The sequence below is a fragment of the Struthio camelus genome, chromosome 2, assembly GCF_040807025.1.
Source record: "Struthio camelus isolate bStrCam1 chromosome 2, bStrCam1.hap1, whole genome shotgun sequence".
Classification (NCBI taxonomy): Eukaryota; Metazoa; Chordata; class Aves; order Struthioniformes; family Struthionidae; genus Struthio; species Struthio camelus.
The window spans coordinates 104,613,418-104,636,202 of NC_090943.1; the positions used below are offsets into that span (position 1 = coordinate 104,613,418).

General features: G+C 40.3%; 2 protein-coding genes and 1 long non-coding RNA gene across 5 annotated transcripts in view; 2 read left to right on the plus strand and 1 right to left on the minus strand.

Moving 5' to 3' along the window:
- Positions 1-645: 645 nt before the first annotated feature.
- On the plus strand, positions 646-3,635 carry LOC104146118 (tubulin beta-1 chain). Its single transcript, XM_068931973.1, has 4 exons — positions 646-823; positions 1,626-1,734; positions 2,013-2,123; positions 2,338-3,635. Exons 1-4 carry the CDS (start codon positions 767-769, stop codon positions 3,396-3,398), a joined length of 1,338 nt encoding a protein of 445 aa, XP_068788074.1. The 5' UTR covers positions 646-766; the 3' UTR covers positions 3,399-3,635.
- Positions 2,743-22,508, minus strand: BPHL (biphenyl hydrolase like). 3 transcript variants are annotated; one of them, XM_068931976.1, is made up of 8 exons: positions 22,358-22,486; positions 18,858-19,119; positions 18,692-18,759; positions 16,117-16,283; positions 11,782-11,935; positions 9,284-9,415; positions 6,618-6,741; positions 3,952-4,070 (listed from the first exon to the last, which is right to left on the minus strand). In XM_068931976.1, the coding sequence occupies exons 2-8, from the start codon at positions 18,905-18,907 to the stop codon at positions 3,983-3,985; spliced, it is 783 nt and encodes a 260-aa protein (XP_068788077.1). In that variant the 5' UTR covers positions 18,908-19,119; positions 22,358-22,486; the 3' UTR covers positions 3,952-3,982. The 3 variants fall into 3 exon arrangements, with proteins under 3 accessions (XP_068788075.1, XP_068788077.1, XP_068788078.1); XM_068931977.1 differs by lacking the exon at positions 22,358-22,486 and adding an exon at positions 22,201-22,308; XM_068931974.1 differs by lacking the exon at positions 18,692-18,759 and having other exon boundaries at positions 2,743-4,070; positions 19,016-19,119; positions 22,358-22,508.
- The window catches only part of LOC104146120 (uncharacterized), a 32,560-nt gene continuing 31,959 nt past the window's right edge, over positions 22,185-22,785 (plus strand). Inside the window, exon 1 of the long non-coding RNA XR_011139098.1 lies at positions 22,185-22,323. This is a non-coding gene — a long non-coding RNA (uncharacterized lncRNA). The remainder of the gene's footprint in view (positions 22,324-22,785) is intronic.

Below are 22,785 nucleotides of genomic sequence, written 5' to 3' on the forward strand. Positions count from 1 at the left end.
TGTAAAATCTCATGCTAGCCCTTCTACGTTCTTGAGATTAGAGCCTCACATATACAGGTTTGACAATACTATCTGAAATAGTGTTAAACTGCTTGAAAGTTGCTGTTGGCTCTATCATTACAACTCCCCCTCCCCCCCACCTCCCCAGTTTCTACTAGTTTTGTCTGGCTAAACTGAGGAAAGATGATTCTTGTGCTTAAAAAGTGTCAAAACATAACTGAGCAAGTTGAAACTAGAAATACAGGCTTGAAGACGCTAAGAAAGCCCAGCAGTACATGTTTTGCTGCTATGGTGCAGCAGAGGTGGAGAGAGTAAACGGCTCCAGAAGGGGCTGCACTTCCAAAAAGTGCTTCTAAAGCAAAGAAGCGTTGATGTCGGTTTTTTTTTTTCCCCCTAACATTCTCACCCTAAGACATCCTGCATTTTGTCTTAGAGTTTTTCTTGCTCACGGAAAAAAAAAAAAAAAACTAAGTGGCTGAAAACGAGACCCATCCGAGACCAAGGCCTCAAAACCAGCCGCGGCGAGGGGAGGGCCCCGGCCCGGTCCCCCTTCACGGCCCCCCCCCGCCGCGGCAGACAATGCCGCAGCCTCGCCCGCCCATTGGCTGGGGGCGGGCGGCGAGGCCCCGCCCCGCCCGGTTCCCGCATTACGTCACCCATTTAAGGCGCGGCGCGGGGCGCGGCCGCTGCGGCGGCGAGTGCGGGAGCGCGGCGGGAGCGGCAGCTGCAGCGGCGGGGGCTCGTGGCACCGTGAGACACCGGCACCATGCGTGAGATCGTGCACATCCAGGCTGGCCAGTGCGGCAACCAGATCGGGGCCAAGGTAAAGGGCGGCGGCGGCGGCGCGGTCGGCACGTCCGCCGGTGCGCGGGCAGCCCCGGCACCTGCACGGGCGGCCGCCGCCCGAAATGAAATGCCAAACGCCTCAGGGCTTTGCTGAGGCACCGTCGCTCTTCAGAGACAGCACCATGGCTTCTGCTCCAATACCCCCTTTCTCTTGGAGCCACCGCGGCAGAAACGAGGGCAGTCCGCGCTGTCCTGGGGGCGTGTGTGTCAGTTCGTCCGTCCGTCCCGGTCTGCAGCCCTGCAGCAGCCGCCGCCTTCGCTTCCTTTAGGGAACCGTGACAAAGGCACCAGCTGCCGGCGCCCTGTAGCCCGGAGCTGCCTCGCCCCTCTGCAGAGCCATGTAACCGGCTCCGGAGGCAGCAAGAGAGGGCACGGAAAACATCTGCCCAGAGCTTGAAGGTGCTGCTCGCTGTTTCCTTGCAATGACGATATTATGTTGCTAAAACAGCATAGCTTGTTTAGAGGGTCTTAAGTCACTACTACACAATGAAAGACTGTCAATTTGACAGATACATGAATATTGTCATTCTCTTATATTTATGTGCTCTGGCTACCTTCCTGCCCTCCTTTATTTAACAGCACTTTTGCTAATTCAGCTACTGCTTCTAGGGAAATTCCTCTTCTGTACTGACTCACCACGGTGCAGCTTTCTCCCAGGCAGCTGCCCTGCCATGCTAGGGAGTGGTCAGGGCCACTGCAGGCATAGACTGCGCTGGCAGGCTTGACTGGCACTGGCCAACTGTAGCTAATAATTACCTTTTTCCAAAAATTTCTTTCAGTTCTGGGAGGTTATCAGCGATGAGCATGGCATCGACCCTACAGGCAGCTACCACGGAGACAGTGACTTGCAGCTGGAAAGGATCAATGTGTATTACAATGAAGCTGCTGGTAAGTGTGTCTGCTTCCTCAGACTTCCTTAAATATATCTGGCAAAAATGCCAGTTCATTGTAGCTGGAATAATTCCTGAACAAGAGCTTGTCATCTACCAGTGACTCTAAAAGGAGGGCTTTGTTTTCAGAATGGCTCTGATAAAACTGTAGCTGTCTGATCTAGACAGTGTGTCTCCACAGTGAATTATGAGGAGTCTGCCAGGAGCACAGCAGCGCTCTTGTGCCACTGGCTGCCGACTGCAGGGCTGTAACGCCGGTGCTGGTTCCTCCCGCAGGTAACAAGTATGTCCCCCGTGCCATCCTGGTCGACCTGGAACCCGGCACTATGGACTCTGTCCGCTCTGGCCCCTTTGGACAGATCTTCCGACCAGACAACTTTGTCTTTGGTAGGTAACGGGACCGGAGGGGTCCCCAGGCGTGTGCTGCGTGCAACTCACAGGAAAGGCTGTGAGTTGGCACGCGAGCGACGCAGGGAGAAGGACCCTTAACTGGGCAGGGGGGCTGGGAGCAACGGGCGTCTGCTGCGGGGCAGGGAGAAGCGGGATCGCCTTTTCTGGTAGGGGCGCTAACGTGGCATCTGCTTTCTGCTCTGCCTCCCAGGTCAGAGCGGGGCTGGCAACAACTGGGCAAAGGGCCACTACACAGAAGGAGCTGAACTAGTGGACTCTGTCCTGGACGTGGTGAGGAAGGAATCGGAAAGCTGCGACTGCCTCCAGGGCTTTCAGCTGACCCACTCCTTGGGCGGTGGCACGGGCTCTGGGATGGGCACCCTCCTCATCAGCAAGATCAGGGAGGAGTACCCCGACCGCATCATGAACACCTTCAGCGTCATGCCCTCTCCCAAGGTGTCGGACACGGTGGTGGAGCCCTACAATGCCACCCTTTCTGTGCACCAGCTGGTGGAGAACACGGACGAGACCTACTGCATTGACAATGAGGCCTTGTATGACATTTGCTTCCGCACCCTGAAGCTCACCACTCCCACGTACGGGGACCTCAACCACCTGGTCTCGGCCACCATGAGCGGCGTGACGACCTGCCTTCGCTTCCCCGGCCAGCTGAACGCCGATCTGCGCAAGCTGGCGGTCAACATGGTGCCTTTCCCCCGGCTGCACTTCTTCATGCCGGGCTTTGCCCCTCTCACGAGCCGCGGCAGCCAGCAGTACCGAGCCCTGACGGTGCCCGAGCTCACGCAGCAGATGTTTGATTCTAAGAACATGATGGCAGCCTGCGACCCCCGCCACGGTCGCTACCTGACGGTGGCTGCCATTTTCCGAGGCCGGATGTCCATGAAGGAGGTGGACGAGCAAATGCTCAACGTGCAGAACAAGAACAGCAGCTACTTTGTGGAGTGGATCCCCAATAACGTGAAGACGGCCGTCTGCGACATCCCCCCGCGCGGGCTCAAGATGTCTGCCACCTTCATTGGGAACAGCACGGCTATTCAGGAGCTGTTCAAGAGGATCTCGGAGCAGTTCACAGCCATGTTCCGGCGCAAGGCTTTCTTGCACTGGTACACCGGCGAGGGCATGGATGAAATGGAGTTCACGGAGGCAGAGAGCAACATGAATGACCTGGTCTCAGAATACCAGCAATACCAGGATGCCACCGCTGACGAGCAGGGTGAATTTGAAGAGGAAGGCGAGGAGGATGAGGCCTAAATATCTTGTTAGCAGATGAACTTTGTAAAGCAGGCATGTGTATTGAATGACTTCTGATTCTGGTGGTGGTGGTGAAGCATGTTCTCTAGTTGCCATGTACCCAATTGTCTTCTCAGCACTTGTAACTTTGAAAGATTTCTCAGTGTAACAGTTCTGAATCCAAGTTATTACAATGTCTTTTTGTCCTTTAATGTTAAGATCACAAAGATCACATAAAGGCATGTATTCTAGACAATGTTTTATGTCTTTTTTTTTTTTTATTTAATCACCTCAGTTGGACCAATAATAGCTATTTGCCTAGTGTGACATGAAATTAAGCTTAAAGACATGTGAGAAATCCTGCAGCCCAGTAGCGTTGTGTTCCAGTGAGGCTTACTGTCTGTTCTTGTGTTCTTAAATTCTGATTTTACACATATTAAGGACTGTGCTCCATAAACATTATTCTCAGTGTATGCTTCTCATGCAAACCCATGTTCTTTCCTACAGGACTCAAACCTATTACTTGAATCAAAATGGAAAAAAATCAAGTAAAATAGCTAAACAGTGAAAGGAAAAATACCTCTTAACTAACGTTATAGTTGAAATCACACTAGGAAGTCTTCTACTTGTCTGTTGAATTCCTCTGCAAAACGCAGATGTAGATTATGCTTTCCTTCTGGCATCAGAAGCAACCTTAAAAGACAAAAAAAAAAAAAATCACACTCTGAACATGTGCTACATTCTGTGAGCACAGGTAATCAACTTGGTTGCACTTTTTCTCCTTGCTTTTGGGTAACCAAACACAGAATTGAAGGAACTCTTATTTCAAATACTATAACAGTGTACTTGGTCTAAGTTTAAAACTTAAGCTGTGAACTAACCAGCAATTAAATAGCATACACATTACTTTCTCCAAGTTGAGGAGGATAAATTAAGTTTAAAAATTAACTTCATGATCTGTTCTAGAGCAGTTTCTAAAACCCTGTCTGTTGGTTTGCAAAGATAATATTCTAAAATTCAGGTGAGTAGACTGTATCTTCTAAAGAGAGGTGAAATACCTGAGCTGTTTTGCCTCTTTTAGAGAACAGTAGTTGGACTGGGCAGTGGACAACACCAAAGAGATCATTACAAAAATACTGGCTTTGTGTTGCTACCCATAGTAAGTCAGCATTTGAATTTTTTTTCAATTTGCTCAAAAAAACCAAAAAGACAAAGCTTAAAACTGACACCATCCATTCATGCATTAAAGAAGAAAGGGAAGCAAGAAGTGCTGCAGCTGAATCATAACTTACGCTATAACAAATGCTTAGCAGTAATATCTATGAAGAAGTTTAAATCTTTAGACTATTAATACTGATATGAGTGCAATAAGACCAAAATGCAATTTGACATTGGAAAAAAACCTGTATGTTGAGTATATAATTTTAACACTTTTTTTTCCTACATGGGACTGGGAAATTCTTAATGTGATTTTATTCTGTCATTTACTAAACAGTTTCAACAGATCATTTTGACTGATACTTTCCTATGTTGCCTTAAGTGTCATTAATTTCTACTACAGCAAGTGGGAATTTTTCAAATTTCAAGAGGAGTTCTGTTAGTGATGATAAAAGCTGCTTTATCTCAGGCAAAAAACTATCCTGTGTCAACACATCCAGTTTTTCTAACACAGTTCTCTGAAGTTCATTAAGTCTGTTTCTTCAAAGACAAAGCAGAACGTAGATGCACAAAACTACAGTACTGCAGATACTTACTTAGCTATTAAGCCACTGAGATAGTACCTAATTCTATCCATACCATGCAAATATAGAATGATGGCATACTCTTTTACCATGATAAAAACAAGCAACGTATCTGTGCTCCAGTCAGCAAAACCACCTTCTATTTTACTACTAGAAAAAAGGGAAGAAAAGCTGATGGTAAAAGCAGCTAATCTGCTGCTAAAAATATGCTAAATGTATAGTTTTCTTTCTTATGCACAATGGAACATCTCATCTCCACTACAAGAAGGGAAGAAAGGGAACCACATGATTAAGTATTAAGTAAGTTAGATATATTTTCTAGCGCATCATCACTAGTCTGATTTCTTTCCTGATAACTACAGAAGGCGGGGTGGGGCGGGGGGGGGAGAGCACTTCAGCACAACACCATGCAAAGCTGATCCTTGTCTCTGCAGGGTTTGTGATGACTTGCCTTAGTCAGCAACTGGAGCACTTCCGAGCTCAGTCAACTCTAATAAGATGCTAGGGGTCATAAGCAGGAGACACGGGAGTAACTAACTGTCATTAAAAAAAAAAACAACTGCCTGTTAGGAAGGCTTCTTGTTCTTATCTTTCTTGTGGCAGAATGTATTTTTATGAACAGGAGAGCTGACTTTGAAGTAAATATATTATTCACATTTCACAGCGATGATACCAGTGAAACAATTTCCTGCACTCATAAAAATAGTTCTTCTATTCTCCAGTGCTATTCAGTGTGGACCACTATTAAGTAGAAATAGAACTCTTGAATTTGTGTGCAAATCTATGAAGAAAATTCAGCTGGTGAAGTCCCAGCTTTCTATAGGAGGCATTTCTGAAGGTCGCAAATGAAGCAGATGCTGCTTCAAGATTTTTTTTTCTTTTTTTTTTCTTTTTTTTTTTTCTTTTAAGAGTTAGGAGTAGTATCTCTGAGCACAGTTGTATGCTTTTTTCCCCCCCCTAACATTAATTTTCTTAAATACACCAAAAATTAATTGGACAGTTGAAAAACTCAATCTTTGGGGTCGTTATTCACATCAACATGCAAGAGAGAACATTAGTATCCTGTGCTTCTCTCCAATAACTGGGAATGCTGCTCCATTCATAGCAGCTAAATACTGTGCGCTACTAGCTGGGTAATAAATTAGATATCATGTAACAAAAGGAATGCAATGGCCATAATGGAGAATTTGCTTGCTTGGCTAAATGTTAAGGAATGCTTCTGTGGACAGGTGGAAAGAGGAAAGGGAACTTACTCGGTTTCTCTTGGAGAACATGAGGAAGGAGCTTATTGAAGTAGCAATACTTTTTATATCATAAGAAAGGGACTACTGTTCTCAATGTAACTTGCTAAGGAAGTTTAGAATAGTTTTATCTGTGGCAGAAACAGCTTGCCCAAACACACACACACACACATATATGTATGTATATCTGTATTTTTTACACTCTGGGTATGCACCTCTTTAATGATGATTTGTAGCTAAACAACGATATTACTTACCGGGAGCCTTTGATGCGCTCATGAATGTATTCTGCATGAGAGCGTGGAAGCAAAGGGTCCTTCGCACCATGAATTATAAATGTGGGACATTTAATATGAGGCAGCAACTGCTGGCAGATATTACCTAGAGAGAAAATAAATGAAGGTCACAATTCATTTTAAAAGAGTGTGAAAGACTGAAACTGATTCTGCAAAGGATTGTGAACTCCACTGCGGTTCAAACCATCAGCTCTCTTTGTGGATAGGGTACAGTTATGCTACAGAAATATGTAACCATGATTGTAACTAACATTTATTTCTTCAAAACTTGTTGACAGTACTTCACTGAAATGTGCTTCATTAATGGATACCAACTCAGATAGATGGACACAGTGAATGATGTGTGTCTGGCTTACATTTTCCCTAAGGTTCGCACTGAATGTCCTAAGCAAATACATGCGCCTCTTTCCCATCTTTATTCTTTTTACACTTAGCATCTTACGCCGTTCATGGTTTATGCTCCGCTTTCTTACATTGGTTATCAGGCATTAGGTTATAAGATTTGTTACTTTTACCAACAAGTTAACTTACTATGATGCCTTTTCTACCTTCAAGATTCTTTGTTGCCTGTAATGAATAAGCACTTAATACAAACTATCCAAAAATTATTCAAAAGTTATTCTTCCTGTCTGATCATTTTACAGAACCTTGAGAATAATTTTATGCTTAGCAGTCTTTAGAAGAGATAATTTTAATGCTTTTTCCTTAAAAGCTCCCCCCCTCTTTTTTCTCATCAATTATTACCCCAGTCTCCACGTCCTTTGGCCAACTTTCCACGCTCTCGTACGACAATTTGCAGGCAAATCATACTTGATGTATTTTAAGTTCAATTTTTCCTTAAGCTAGGTTTCTGCTCTATTTGTAATCGTCTCCTTACAGTTACCAACACAGTTAATGCTTATACATGCACACTTTCCTTAGCTCTTAACAGTTATTCACTGTTTTACAGAGCTTTCCGATCATTTGGCTATTTATATTGTCCTAGTTTGCAGTTCTGCCCATTAATTGTTTTCATTTTGAACACTTCATCCATGATCTTCAAAAACCTGCACAAATGTTGATTACATTTCAGAACAAATAACTAGTTTTTTTACCTAAAGCCATAGTTGGCAGCCAAACTAGGAAATAAAGCTGTTTTGTACTATAATCACTAGATCCCGCTTATTCCAGTAACACAGCCTTGCAGAAAAGCCTTGAATTTTGCAGCTTTAAGCAGCTTGTTCAATTTCATTAAATGCTGGCATCCTCCTAATGTTTATTTCTTTGAGCAGCTCACACTAAAAGCTGTTCCACTTAGGGCAAATAGCCTACTTCTTAAAAAGAATTTGAGTGTGGTTTTGACCAACCAAGGTTTTGCTGTCTTCCTCTTACCTCTGATTTAATTTTCTCATCTGATGTTTTTTTATTAAATTCTTTTCTTGTATTCACCATTCATAATCCTTTCTGCAGCATGATTTACATTCAAAGGAGGTCTGGTTGTATTCTAAGTTGCCTTCGCCAAGCTAATCCTGGAAAAAACCAAGGACTGATAGTTGCTAATATTTTTTTAGCAAATGTTAGGCTTTCCTCAGTATGTGACCCATTTACAACACCTGGGTAATTCAACTCCTTGTTAAATGTCTCCAGGTAGCTTCTTTTTTCACAAAGTCAGTTCATCTCAATATTTCAAGTATAAAATAAAATCAGATCATTGTTACATATCTCTGCTAGGAGAAATTCTAGTACTAGGTTGCTGATTCTTTGAAATCTATGTATGTGGAAAAACACAAAGAGAAAGAATAGTTTTCTTGCAATACCTGCTGCCATCTCCTGTCATCTAAATGTCATCTCCTGTTTTTCATTATGACAGCTACAGGAAAACGTATTTAAGAGAATTAGAGTCTTTGGTTTATGTGCTATGCATTTCTGCTTTAGGTAAATTAAAAACAAATTTCCTCTGAATTAAAACAGAACTGCAGGTTATTATTCTCAGTATCCTCGGTTGCAAAAGTCTATGTAGAGTAATTGCAGAAATCTTCAGAGATAAACATTTAATTACAATTATGTTATACAGTTCAGCTCTTCTTTTTGGATTTTAAATACCTAAGCTGTAGCAAGAGCATTTTTAAAATATGTTTTCTTAATTCTGAGTTTCAAAAATCTGAATGTCCTTCTTTCTGTACTCACTATATGCTATTCATTTTGAAATAGTGCTTAGGCTTCTGTTTGCAGGAACTAGAGTGAACACACCTCACTTTTGGGATATCTTAACAAAGTTACAAAGCAGTAGTAGGTAACTATTCTCTGCCACTGAGAGAGGAGAGTGGAAAATAAACTTGAGCAGAATTCCTCATGTTCAGGCTGCAAAAAAGTGATGATTTAATAATGTAGTTTTGTGGCGGAGCAAGGGGAGAGACTCATCAGCTAATGTTTCTTATAAATGTTTTTTCCTCCTGTACCTTGGTTCTGTGAAGCATCTACAAATTAATTGCTTTACCAATGAGTATGAGTCAGATCCAGCTTTTAATGCTTTTAATACCATATGCAGAGTCCTTCTTTTTCTGCCTGCTAGGAGTACTGTTAGAGAGATTTTATCCAGACCTGTCTGCTACTGTAATTTTTTCAGTTTAGCATTGTAAAAGTCTTACCATCTGATTTTTCAGCAAAGTGAGATATCCCATCTACCCAAGCCTCACAGGTTTTTGCAAAGTATTTATGTCCATACATCTCTTCCAGGGGTTTCTTCACTTTTTCACTCCATTTTGAAACATCTCGGATGCCTATATAAAATAATATTGAAATATGTTAAGATCTTTCCAGCAATAAAATATGCTTGCCCAGTACTGTAAACATCTAATACGAGCAAATTTTCAAACCTGGCTGCCGATACGTATTTCAAAGTTGAAACTGCATTGAATAGTTTTAAATAAATTCTGAGTAAGGAAGTGGGTGTAAAAAAAAGGTAGTTCTAGTATCTCTGCTGGGTCTTTCTGAGATACAAAAGACTATCTCGTTATCATGTTCATGAGGAGCTAAAAAAAAAAAAATCAAAAGCTCAATCCTATAACTTCTGATGGCTTCTTTATGGAGGCCTTGCAATAAGAAGAGCTCAAAGAGGTACCAAGTGTATAAAAAGGGACTATTTTTATAACAGTGTGCCAGAACTGGCAATACATTTTTATATCCTACAGCCTTTCGCTTTGGCTCATGGATGGAAGCTCTCCCATGGTTCTTACCAGTATTCAGAGGAAGGAAGCTTTTACTAAGGCATTCCAACAGACTGACATCATGGTACATTTGCCATAGTCTTAGAGGAAAATAAGCAACTGTACTTAGTAGACCCCTGTGACTCATGGCATGCTGACTAAAGCTGTACAAATAATCTGACATTCTACTTCATTTATCAGGTTTATCTGTCTTCCCCCTCAAACTTTCAGTAATGCTCACAATCCAGATATCCACAAGGGTCACTTTCACTAAATTAGATTTCAGTTGCACAGCCTTGAATCAATAAAGCCCAAAACAACTCCGTCATAGCAGAGGTGAAAGAGATGGAAAAGCACTGAATCATGAAATAGCAATGTATACAACTAGCAAAGGTTTTAACTGATTTCAAATAGAAAGCAAGGGAAGAGAGGAGTTAATTAGCCTGCGTGAAATAGAACCTGTCCAGCCAAACGAGCAAGGTAGTAGTGAATGAAAGGGTTGTTTTACAGCAACATCTGTTTGGTAACCTCTGGCAAATGAGTTTGATCGTTCCAGGCTAGCTTGTTACTGTTACAGCTGTTTCCCTTACAGACTCCACCCTTCTCTCCTTGAAGCTGGTCTTATTTTAAATTGAATGGAAAAAGCCCAATGTCGAATGGGCATAGAGAGCAAATAAACATCTTTCGCTCCCACATCATAAGCTAAGATGCACTGATGGGCCAGCTGTAGTAGGCTTGCACTGCTGGTCCGTGGGCTCTGTCTACCCAGAAAGATATGTTGAAAGAGTCAGTTGGCTAAGCAGCCGAAAATCAGCATTCTTGCAGGCACTGACTGTAGTCCTTGTAAAGTACGATTTTTTTTTTTTAAATACCTTAGCTTGTTAGCAGAAGGCAACTTATACACATTTCATAATTATTATGTAATAAAACTTCCATATATATAAAAGCATCTAAAGAAATAACGTAGCACTTCTACAGATCTAAAAAGCATTTTGCTTACTGAACTAAAAAATGTAATAATAACAATAATCACCCTCATCATCATAAAAAATGCAATAGTACAGGTGAGAGAATTGCACAGGTGCAATATTTACACTTGTAATTTAGCTGAAGCCAGACAGATTCCACAGCTGCTACAAATCAAACTCCAGTCACTTAAATGAAACTATACTAGGTTACATTTGGTGAGAATCTGTATGGTTAACTCTTTAACTTCAAAAGTAAGTAAGGTTGTTTCTAAGCATACTAGCAGTTTTTGCTGTTTTCCTTGAGAGTGACAAATGGTCAGATCCTGTTTCACAGGAGTGGAACAGGGATCAGAAACCTACGTGCTTCTTTATTTTGCAAAGGTTTTGTAACTATAATAATGAACTTCAAAGGCGTGCAAATTAGAAAGGAATCCTGGGATGTTTACTTGAATGATTCATTTGCTTCCTGAGCTCAAATGGTAAGTTACGAGCTTGTTTTCTTACACTGTGTATTATATAGCCCGTAGAGGCAAAAGGAGCTACATGTTAGCCCAATAATTTTCAGTGGACCTTCTCTAAAAGTTGTGCAAGATCTATGAAAGAAAATCAAGCCTGGAGTCAGTGGGTTTATTTGGAATTTATTTTTAGGAATTTCTTACAGCAACAAAAATTTTACCCGCTAAAAATTCCTGATAAGCTATTTATAATTTATGATTTTAACAGCTGCTGGTAAACTGTTGGTAATTTTTTTTTAATCCTAGTACATTATCTCTGGAGTAATTGTTAGGCAGTTTCTCACTAGAACTTTAATCTAGTCCTGTATTTAGCAATACGGTGAATTTTGTGTTCTCTTACTTCTTTGGTTTGTTATGTCTCACTAAGCCTTAAGACAACTAAGATCCTCAGATCAAGATGAAATAAACACATTTCTTCAAGGATATGATTTTCTCCTATACTTAATTCTGCACATACCATTATAAATTCTCACATCCTCTTGAGTAACACTGGCATTTGCTCCCCAAACAACCAGTTTGTTGATAAGAGCTGGATACTTTGCAGCTGCAATGAGTGCTGTAATGCCACCATCACTCCATCCCAGCAAAGAGAACTTCTTAAATTTCAGTGCCTGGATTGGTACAAGAAAGTTATATGCAAATCATCAACTGTTTTTAATCAGTAAATATCAAATATTTCCTGAAAACTACCTGTACAAATTTAGATACAACAATAAAAATCTGAATTATAGTTAGCTTTCATAACTGGAAAAATATAAATTTTCCTGCTGTACAAAAAAGGCTCAGAAAAAGGTCAAACTGTGGAAAACAAATTAAACCCTCCCTTCCAATCTTCCTTTGCTATTACTGAAACAGAAAGTAGTCATATTAGCTGCATTTAAAAAGCCTTATTGAAACTAAGACTTGCTTATTTACAATGGAGAGTGAACACTTTTTCAGAAAACAGGATGGTGTAAAGAACCCTTTGATTCTCTTGGCATAAAGTTGGTAAAGACTATTATAATGTGGGATGGTATGCAATACAAGACCAAGATGAGCTTAGGAAAAAGAAAAGTTTAAGGCTTTAAAAATAAAACCTAGTGATCTAATTTACTGATGCTAGTTAATAAAAATGTATCTGCACTGTAATGACAAAAAAACCCCAAAACTTTAAACATTTCCTATAGGACACTTACACATTTGCTATGGGATTGTTTCAAATTTTGGTGCCTACTTCACATTTTCTGATGCTTGTTCCCTTGCTTATAACTGTACACTTTAAATGCTACTTCATGGTGAATTCCAGTTTAAAATATCGATACTGAAATATTTCCTTCTCCAAAAGGAAGGCTGTGAGCAAAACATATGGCAACGAAGACCTTAATTCATTCTTCTTATATGCTGCTGTCCACTAGAATTTGAAACTGTTCCTTTCTCTTATACCAAAAGCTGTTGTAGGGGGCAACAGCTGCGACAGGTTAGAGGATTTTGCATCTACGATGTTCAGTGGGCAGAGGGTGAGGAAGGGAAAGGGATTCAGAGGCAAAAGCATCTGAAGGCGGCACAGGGAGGGACAACATTCAACGGTTAAACAGTTTTTGCAGGTTGGCATACAGAAGCCTGTTTGCAGTTCTCTAGCAAACAAACACAATAAAACATTTCAATGATTTCTTTAAAGGCAGAGATTATATCCTTTTAGATGGGATTAAGGAAGTTATTGTACTTTTGGAGGAAAAAGAGAAACAAATAGTTGAGTTAGTTAAGTTTTGTCTGTGGTGTTTTGCTGTTAGAGTCCAGTCCTGCTTTCCTCATTCAGAAGGTGGCAAAAAAAAAACAAAAAAAACCCAGGAAATGACAAACAAAAGAACTGCAGAGAGATAAAAAGTAAAAAAGAGAGATAAAAAGACTCCTGCTTGTAAACTCAATGCTCAAGTGAAGTATAGCCTTATCTGTCAACTAGAAACCTGGCAAACTTGTTCCATTATCAGGCTTTTCTGCTTTTGGCTTCTTCCTTGATACTAGGCTTAACTTCAGTGTTGCTCAAAACTAGACTTTACCCAGCTAAGCCATAATTAGCAAACAGGAAAAAAAAAAAAGGTACAAAAAACACAAGGACATCCAAGGATGGAGATGAAAGTAAGAAAGAGCCTTGAATTTTAGAAGCTGATCACAGGTTGGCCCTGACCTACTGAAAAAGTAGTAACCCGCAGCCACCTTTCAGTATAGTGCTATTGAAGGGTTAGTGGTATCTTGGTAAGCTGCAGGAGCTGGCAGCCACGCTTGTAAAACTTGGGTTTTTGTTGCTGCTGTTCTCCTATCACCAATAGCGAATTATGGATCTCAAAGTTGGCTGATGGGTGGAATAGCCTATTAAAATTTTTGTCTGTTAAGAACCATCCTAGTTTATTTGCCAGCACTTCAGCTGAGATCCATTTGCTTCCAGTTCTGTGTTTCTCTTGTTTCCTAGCCATTATCTCAGTGCATTCTTTGGGTTGTCTCAGTATGCCTTTCCAGTAGGAGTAATTTAACTTAATCGCTTTGGCCTTCCAAAAAACAATGAGATGTAACAAACGTGTTGGATGTGGTGCGCATGCTTATTCATTTGCTTTAATCTTGAACTACTTACAGTACAGGTCTGTACCTAACAATGGCAACAACTTGAGAGCTGATTTCAGCTCCTTAATTCTGTCAGCAATTTTGTGCTGGCCCTATCCTGTAAATGAAGAAAACCTCTTTTGAAATCACCTCCTCCATCCAAGCCTCTGTGAAATGCAATCAAATGATCATGTAGGCTGTCAAAAAATAATTTATAACTTTGAGCTGTAATACAACAACACTCTGTACTATGGGCTTTCATTTGGTTCAAAGGAAGTACACCACGAATATTGGTTGCAACCAATCTACAAAAACTTGGAGAAACCAAGTCCAACCAAGCCCCATCCTTTCAGTGGGATAGTAGCTCTGAACAATAAGAACATTTTAAATGTCAACACTAGTTATCTCCATAATGATCATTTTAATGCTATTGGCCTTTGTTAACGTTAGACATTGGAATGGAGTGCGGCAAAGCAGACTTAAAACATTTACTTTTTCCAGTTGAATTCGTTATTTGCATTATACTATCATTGTTTCAAGTCGACTCTGTCACAGAACACATATAGCAACGTGGAGTGCTGGCATGTGCATCAGCCTGCTAAATACTCTGAAGAATTTCAGCTTTCATTACTTCACAGAAGCTTCCAACAGTCATAGCTCCAGCAGAGAGGACAAAATCTGGAAGAGCCTAAATACAGGTTCTGAAGGCTCACCTATAGAAATGGGCTTACTTGTGTAGGCTGTGTATATGGAAACCAATATACTGTTATAATGCCCTCTGCATTAGAATTTCTGACAGTTATGACACAACCTTGCAGGAGTTATGACTTTGTTTTATTCTGCAAATCCTAGCTGTAACCATTCCTTAGGTTTTGTGCCTCTATATTTTATGCTAAAATAGAAGCAAGTTACCCATGATTGCAAGCCACTCATGATTGGAAAGATTTGAATAATTTGTTATTATATTTATATCTTAATAAACACCTTCAAAAAGACAGGATGTTACATACAATTTTGCTGCCAAAAATCTACTAATTTGTTTCGGCAACTTTTAACATTGATAGGCTGCTATCCTGTTTGACTGCAGACTACACAGTTTCATATTCTTTGGGGACGGCTTTGTTTTCTAATCTGCATACATTAGGATTTGAAGAGAGACAGAAAAAGGGTTACCAACATTTAGACTGAATATTTGTCACCTATCCGTGGCAGCATCTTTATTTTCTGTATTAGCATAGCAGAATAAATTGGTGATTCAGGAGATTATTTCCACAGTTAGAGAGCAAAACAGTATCTTTATCCTGATTCTGCTGTCAGACCTATTTTGTTTCACTATGCAGAATACTCCAGGAAGGCTGTATTTTCAATTTCAAATTGTTCTACAAGGTTACTGCTCAGTACAGAAATACAGTTGGATTCACTGTCTGCATCTTGCCTCATATTTTTGGAATTTTAATGTTCTGCCAACTTTTTTAACATGGCCAAAGAAACTGTACAGCTTAACATAACAAAGCCAAAATATTAGTTAAAACTAAAGATAGAAAATAGCGTTAGGACCTATATGATGGACTCATAACAATCAGAACAAAGGAACATAGATTTGAATTGTAGAATTCTTTAAGATGGAGAAGTGATGACAACTTTAGGTCATACTCTTCATAATCGCAATAGTTGTGTTAAGATCTGGTATGATTACAGGAATTCTTTGATTCCCTATACAAATTATTTCAGTAATAGGCCTTAAAGTGCGAAGTGTCAACTTAGTTTTCAGGATCAAACATTTCAGATGAAATGGGCTCCTCCAGGCAAAACGCCAAGATTCTATTAGCTAGAAAATTTTCTAAGAACCTTTCACCACTATAATCCCTGCAGTTAAGCCACTTAGCACAGGCTTTGTTTTTTCATATGTATTTTTTATCTAAACTTTTCCTGACTCTTCACTGCAAACCTCTCAGGGCAGGTTATTTTGGAGTCAAAATGTATTGCTTTATAACTAATTCCCACTGTTGAATCTCTATATATTGTAAAAGAGATGGAAGAAGAAAATATTTTCCAGAACAGTGTGTATGTGCCCAGTTTTAAGCCTTCATGTGTATGTTCTTCTGTGTAACTTGCTGTTTGCTGGGGGCTATATACTTAACAGTACTTTTCTCTACATCTCAAAGTAATATCTTTTATAAATATATATATTAATAATACAATCTCAGAATAGATTTACCTGCATAAGATCTACAGCATCTTTTGCATCCCTCTCAAAGAAATCTGGAGGAAAGTCTCGAGATGGAGGGATGGATTGTCCATATCCCCGAGGATCCCAAGCAACAATTGTGAAAAGCTGCTTGTTCATAGACTTAAGCTGCGGTCCAAAATCGGTTTGACCACTTCCTGAAACATCATCATTTTTCAATTAAAGTAACCACTCTAATACATACACACCATTCATACTATAAATGGGGAAATTTATATCTTAATTCTAAAAAAGATGTTATTATGAACTGAAGCATATTTTAACTCTAGTTGTAACTGAGTATTGCAACTCTTAGCCAGGAAGTACCATAATAAAAAGTTTTAGAATATTTGTAATACACTTAGAATAAACTATTTCTAGAATGTCTGCAAAGCTTATCAACTATTGTGCTTTACACAAATGAATCAATAACTCAGTTACATGGAATCAATCAGAGTAGGGATTTATTTCTAACAGTAATAAAGCAGTAGGATGGTCATTGCTGTTCATTTGGACAGCACAGATTACACTTAGCTTAACGGAGAGCTATTCTGACAGAGTGGAATAATGCTTAACTAGGCCATATTAAAAGTTTTGACTAAGAAAAGTCAAAGGATGACTTAAGGACAGCTGAAGGATGGATTTAAACTTGAACTTTTGGTTGAACAATCTAGAACAGTTATCTTCTCCTTCCCTGTGAAAGCGGAGGAATATACAGACTTTAACTAAGAAATTCGCTGTCCATAGATGAACAGCACTGTGTGATACAGAGTTTCTTAATGATAAAATACTTTAACAAGACTATTAGTGCTTAAATTGAACTTTAAATGCTTTCTTGACTGAGGAGACAGTGGTGACACAAAAGTACAACATTCTGACGACTTATTTTTCTCATACGTAAGTTGCCAAATGGAAGTCAAATACAGTCATTTTTTCTGATGCAGAACCGTTTCCTTTATTAACGGCTTACACTTTCAACGAATGAAAACATGAACTACTGCAATCTAGAAAATGCTATTGCACTAAACTATGAACACTAGCACGAATGTAAGAAGCCTACAATTTATTTCTCATTTGAATTATGGTCATGTGTTAACAGTATCAAACATTACTGTGATTAAAAACTGTTCAGCTCTAGTATATCATATCTGAACGATGTATATCGAAATGGTTATCTATAATTATAAAGCCTGTTAGGATTTGTACTTGGAGGAATATGTCCTCAGGTATCTCCTTCTATCTTATCCACTGGTCCAAATGACAGAAGAGCCTGTATACAGTATGCCATGATGAGCTGACTACAGTCTGATATCAGCTCTTCTCCCTTGCTACACCAATTAACAGCTACAGTCAGAAGTAAAATATCAGGTTGTTTGAAAAATAGCGATGCAGTGTGATTAATACTGATCATGTATTTTTACACAGGCTTAATGTGAACTTCTTCACTATCCTGCACATGCTTGTTATACTATATTTTTTTGGAACTTAAAACAATTCACAAAACTGAAAGCACATCCAGATGCTGTGTTTTCTTGGCTTTCTTAGTACTTTTCCATTTTGAAAGAGAAATGTTATTTTGTGTTACCGTACGTTACTAATAGTCTGGAGACTGATTAATTCCATTGACCTAATAGCACTTACCTTGTTGCCAGCACACTTATTAATCTGTTAAAATTGTAAATTGTATATAATATTATTGAAAATTTAGTATTGGTACAAAGGGAGAACATATTTGATGGTCATAATTCAATGCTTACCCTCATATGTTGCCCCAAAATCTTAGACCACAGTTAATAATGGTAAAGATACTAAGTCCTAGCTATTAGTGTCTGTAATAATGCTACCTGAGCAGTACCAATATACAGATAACAACAGTATTACCTCAGAACTGAAGAAAGATAACGTTTCTATTTAAGGAGTTAGCATTGGCAGCAGGATTATTAGTCTAAAAAGCTGTTAGGATGAATTGGTTAGAACATATTACTCCTAAAGCACCCCTAGCATTAATTTTTTCCATTCTCCCTCTGAAAATGACTTGAAATAAAGAATTACTTCATGTATACTTAAAAATGTTGCTGCCAACAAGAATGTCTTCTGCTCCTCAGTTCTTAATGTTCTATCACCTGATCCACAATTCAGTTAAGCACGAGCGCAACTTTGAGCTCAGTAATAGTCCTATCGACACGCTGGTATGAATGGCTAGTAATTTTTAATGGTCTTGCAGTACTGAATGTACTGCAGAAGAAAACCTTGGGTTAATTTTAAAAGGTTGCTATCCAAAGCAGTGGTCTCGGCAGCCAGAAATCACATAGCTAGCAGAATCTGTTTTCCATCCCTAAAAGCCACTGAGAGTCTTAATAATGTTTCCATGAATGAGTGAAACACGAACATACATTTTAAATCAAACAGCCAGTCTCATCTGTGTCTTCTTCATTACGAGAATAAACTGCAAGTGCTGCACTATGACTATTAATTCAATTGGAACGCACCTAGTTTCTAAAAAAGAATGAATCATTCAGCCTGTGTAACAAATGCAGCTGACTTGACTTTTTTCAGTACTTTGTACCTTGTGTAGCTATTTTCCACCTGTGTTGGAGACCCCTGTGCACAGTCAGATCCAAAAGGCTTGAGTGACTACGTAAGACAGCAGAAATTCAGAATCAGTATGTTTGAGTTGCTTGGTGAGATATACAAAATCCTTAAAAACAATTAACTGGTTACAATAACTCTACCTTAACTTATCTTTCATGTGTAGCAATTCCTTTTTAGGATAATCCTTCATAATCAGGTGTTAAACGTATTACAAAATGGTTTTGTGTAATCTAGCTTGGGAGCAGACAGGACACAAGAGAGGCCGTTGCTCTGTGAAGATAAGACAAAATCTCCAGACCTAGCATTCCAGGAAGCAGAAGAACTGCATGGTTTCCTTCTCCTGTTTGCTGATAATGCAGGTGGACTCCATTCACTTGGATTTTGGCAGATGTTATCGCAGTACTGGGAACAGGAGAAGGGGACAGAGAGAGGAAAACATTCAGACAGGAAATTCTCATTACTATCTGGTCATTCAAGAAATGTAAAATGATTACTTTTATATGGGGGGACTATACAGTGAGACTTATATGGGTCACTTGCCCTTTCATGAATGCACAGAAGAGGAAATAAAAAAAATGACTGAGCAGAGAAGTATTCAATATGTGACTACTATGTAACATCTGTACCTAGGTTTCACAAATGCAGTTAAATGGCTGAAGTCAAAGGCGATGGCGGGTCACGACTGTACAATAACGCAAACATAAGAGCAGCCTTAAATGGCTAAAAAAATGTGTTGAAAGAAACACATTAGAGGATAAACCTCATTCTGTCACAGAATAACTTTCAAAATGGCTGGTGTTCACCTTGTTATTACTAAACTGAATCTCACCTGCCAAAGAAAATACAATCTATTGTTAATGGTTCCTTATGAACCAGAGGTTCTAGGACGAAAAACATCTGGCACCGAGATGAAGCTGGAGGGGTGGGAGAAGAATGTGACAATAATAATTATGTCAACGTAACCTTAGCAGGAGGTAATGCTTAACTGGAAATAATAATAATAATAAACTAAAGAAGCACTCTAAATGGGAAAAATGTAAATGATCAAGAATATAGAAACTGACCACATAGGAGAACACCCTCCCTTAAACATGTAAATTAACCTTTCAATACAGAATAAGACATATTTGCATATGCAAATAGTTAACCGGTGATACTATTTCTAGATACAAACTCCCAGTGAGAATACAGAAGTAGCATATATTGAAGGACTCTTTTTAACACTGTAAATGATTGCATCTGGTCTCCCAATTAAGTTTGTGTCCTAATAGTTGCAGGGGATCATTTTACCAGCCTAACTCATGTTGTTTAAAGGTGGTAATATAATACGAATTTCGCCATTCGGTTGCCTAACAGCTAAGGTTTGTTCACTATGCTTCAGTTTACCTAGATTAAATATTCTTGCTCCACTGAATTCATTCAATGTGATTTTTCCCCTGCTTACTTACAGAAATGCTGTTGTCCAGTCTTCAATGTAACAATAACCTGTATTCTGTGTTATGCACCATACAACATTTTTAAATGTTCACTTTTAACATTTACTAAGTTCTGAACTAAGTACAGTGAGTAAACATAGTTTCACCCATGTAGAGTTTAAAATCTAGTTTTTAAAAGTCATAAACTCCACAAACTTAAGTCTTTCTCATAAAGCAACTGAAAATGAACAGCAGTTTGCGAGCTCAGATTCCTAGTTTATAACAGTGACAGATAAACTGCAGAAATTGTTCAACATAAAGCCACTTGAATCCTGGTATACATAACACATCTAATTACGCCACATACTAAATCAGGGCTGTGATTTTGCAGGATAGGATCAGCTCTTCCACCTGTACAGATTCAATGTGAATACTGGAGTATAAATGCAGATCAATTTCAAGGTATTTCTTGAAATGCAGACATTTCAAGAATATAGGTCAGACATCAAAGAAAGTCATTATGCCGTTAAAACTTCAGGGAGTTTTGCCGAATTGCTATAGCAATACGATTCAAGCGATTAGTCTGGCTATATTTTTTTAACCTGTTTTAAGTACCTACACCACACCTGATACAGCTATATATTTCACAGCTAGGCAAATTCTGAATGTAGCTTTTAGATATGCTTTTCTATCCCCTTTTGAATATCTAATAGTGCTTTTTCTCTTTATAAAAGAATTTTTTTTCCCTCCAATATACCATCTTTTAGTTTGCTCTTCATTTCAACAGGTTATGTTATCACAGTTTTCACCATAGCAATTGAACAGCTCAGTTTTATTATGTATAGAAATACCAAAGGTTCTTTGCTTCTGATTAATAATTACCAAAGGTATGCCCAGTTCTGAACAAAACAGAAATAATCACCACCCTGCTACCTTTTTTTAAGAGGTAAACAAAATGTCGTTTTCATGGACAAAAAGTAATTCATATTCTGCTTTCCTGATTCAGATAATGCTAAGCATTTTCCATAGCTCACCCCCTTCTTTAAAGATTAATTATTAACATCACAGGTTCAAGAATTTGCTGGGTTTGCGATGCTTTTCTGTTCTTGGACCATGTCTGAGTGTAAAGTCTGATGAAAAAACAGAATTTCACATATAGAGTACTTTCAATACTTTCTAGATCAAGTGAGTTGTTACTTATACGTGCTGAGAAGCTGTACTGGAATTGACTACACCTCTTGTAGATTTGGTTCCAAACACACCAAATTTCTGCGAGTGTGAAATCACTTCAATGTGATTATCATCATGATGACTTTACTTCTGTAAAGTTTTTTTTTAAACACTGCATTTCTCACTGATTGGCATAATCATGTTTGCAGAAATCACATTTTAAAACAACGAGTTGTAACTGAGGCAGTAGTGTTAAGGTTTACTGCTCTGTGAGGAGCCACCGTACACATTACCTATATTTACCAAGATAATACAGGTACAGAGTTTGTAGGTGCAGAGGATGATTAAACCTTGTACTGTGCCTTGTTGGAGTCCACACTTCACCTCAGAGTCTGTAAAAGCACAGCTTAACCTGTGAACTACATTTCTGTTCCAGCTGTGCTACAAAAACAATCTAATCTTTATCTGTGTAAAAAAAAAATATTATGGTATAACGTGCACTTTCCTTAACAGGATCTGCATAATAAGTAATATTACTTGGCTATTAATCTCTCCTCTCCTTGTCAGACTTTCTTTCATACCATTTCTCTTTGCAACCCTCCCTGGCCATCTCCAGGAAACCCCTTCTCCACGGGTGCTAGAGAAGCAGCGGCATTTAGCAGCATGTCGTGCCGGCAGAGGGGAAAGGGACTCGCAGAGGGGGGGGATGAGAGCGCCTGAAGATAGGGGGCTGCGGAGCCTTGCAACAGCATGCAACAGAGGGAAAGCAGCTAAGGAGAAAGCTCTTCCCTCCCCCAGCGAAACAAACCTCCCCGGCCAAACGCAAGACCGACGCCTCAGGGTGCTACTGGCGCCCCCCTCCCCCAATCTACAACATGCACCCCCTTTGCTAAAACACCTTGCCCAACCCTGGTCTTCCAAAGGTCCCCAAACCCTGCGGGCCCGGCCGGCGGCAGCAGCAGCAGGGCGGCGAGCCTCCGCCGGGCGAGGGAGAAGCAGCTAGTCTGAGGGAAGGAAGCGGGTGAGTTTTTCTTTTTCTTTTTTTTTTTTTTTACCCGTAGGAGGCGGCCGGTCGCCGGGGCGTGAGCGGCGCAGCCCGGAGCAGCCCCCGCAGCCCCCTGCCCGCGCTCCGCACAGCCATTTTGCCGGGCCGGCGGCGGCGGGAGCCCGGCTCCGCCCTCCCCGCCGGCTGCGGGAGCTTCAGGGCGGGGAGAGGGCTGCCGCGGCGAGCCTGGCCCCGGCCACCTGGTCGCAGGCCATCAGCTGGGCCTAGGCGCTAGCGTCAGCCCCGCTGAGGGGGCGCGCTGAGGTTCTGAGGGGAGCCAGCGAGCTGCAAGGCGTTTTGGGCACCCCGAGCACTATAGGCCGTCTGACGCCTTTAGGCCCTTGGGCACCAGGCACCCAAGGCGCCGAAGGAACGGGGTTGTCCCGCCAGCCGCCCTGAGTCACGGGGACGAGGCCAGTGGAGCATGCAAAGGTTATT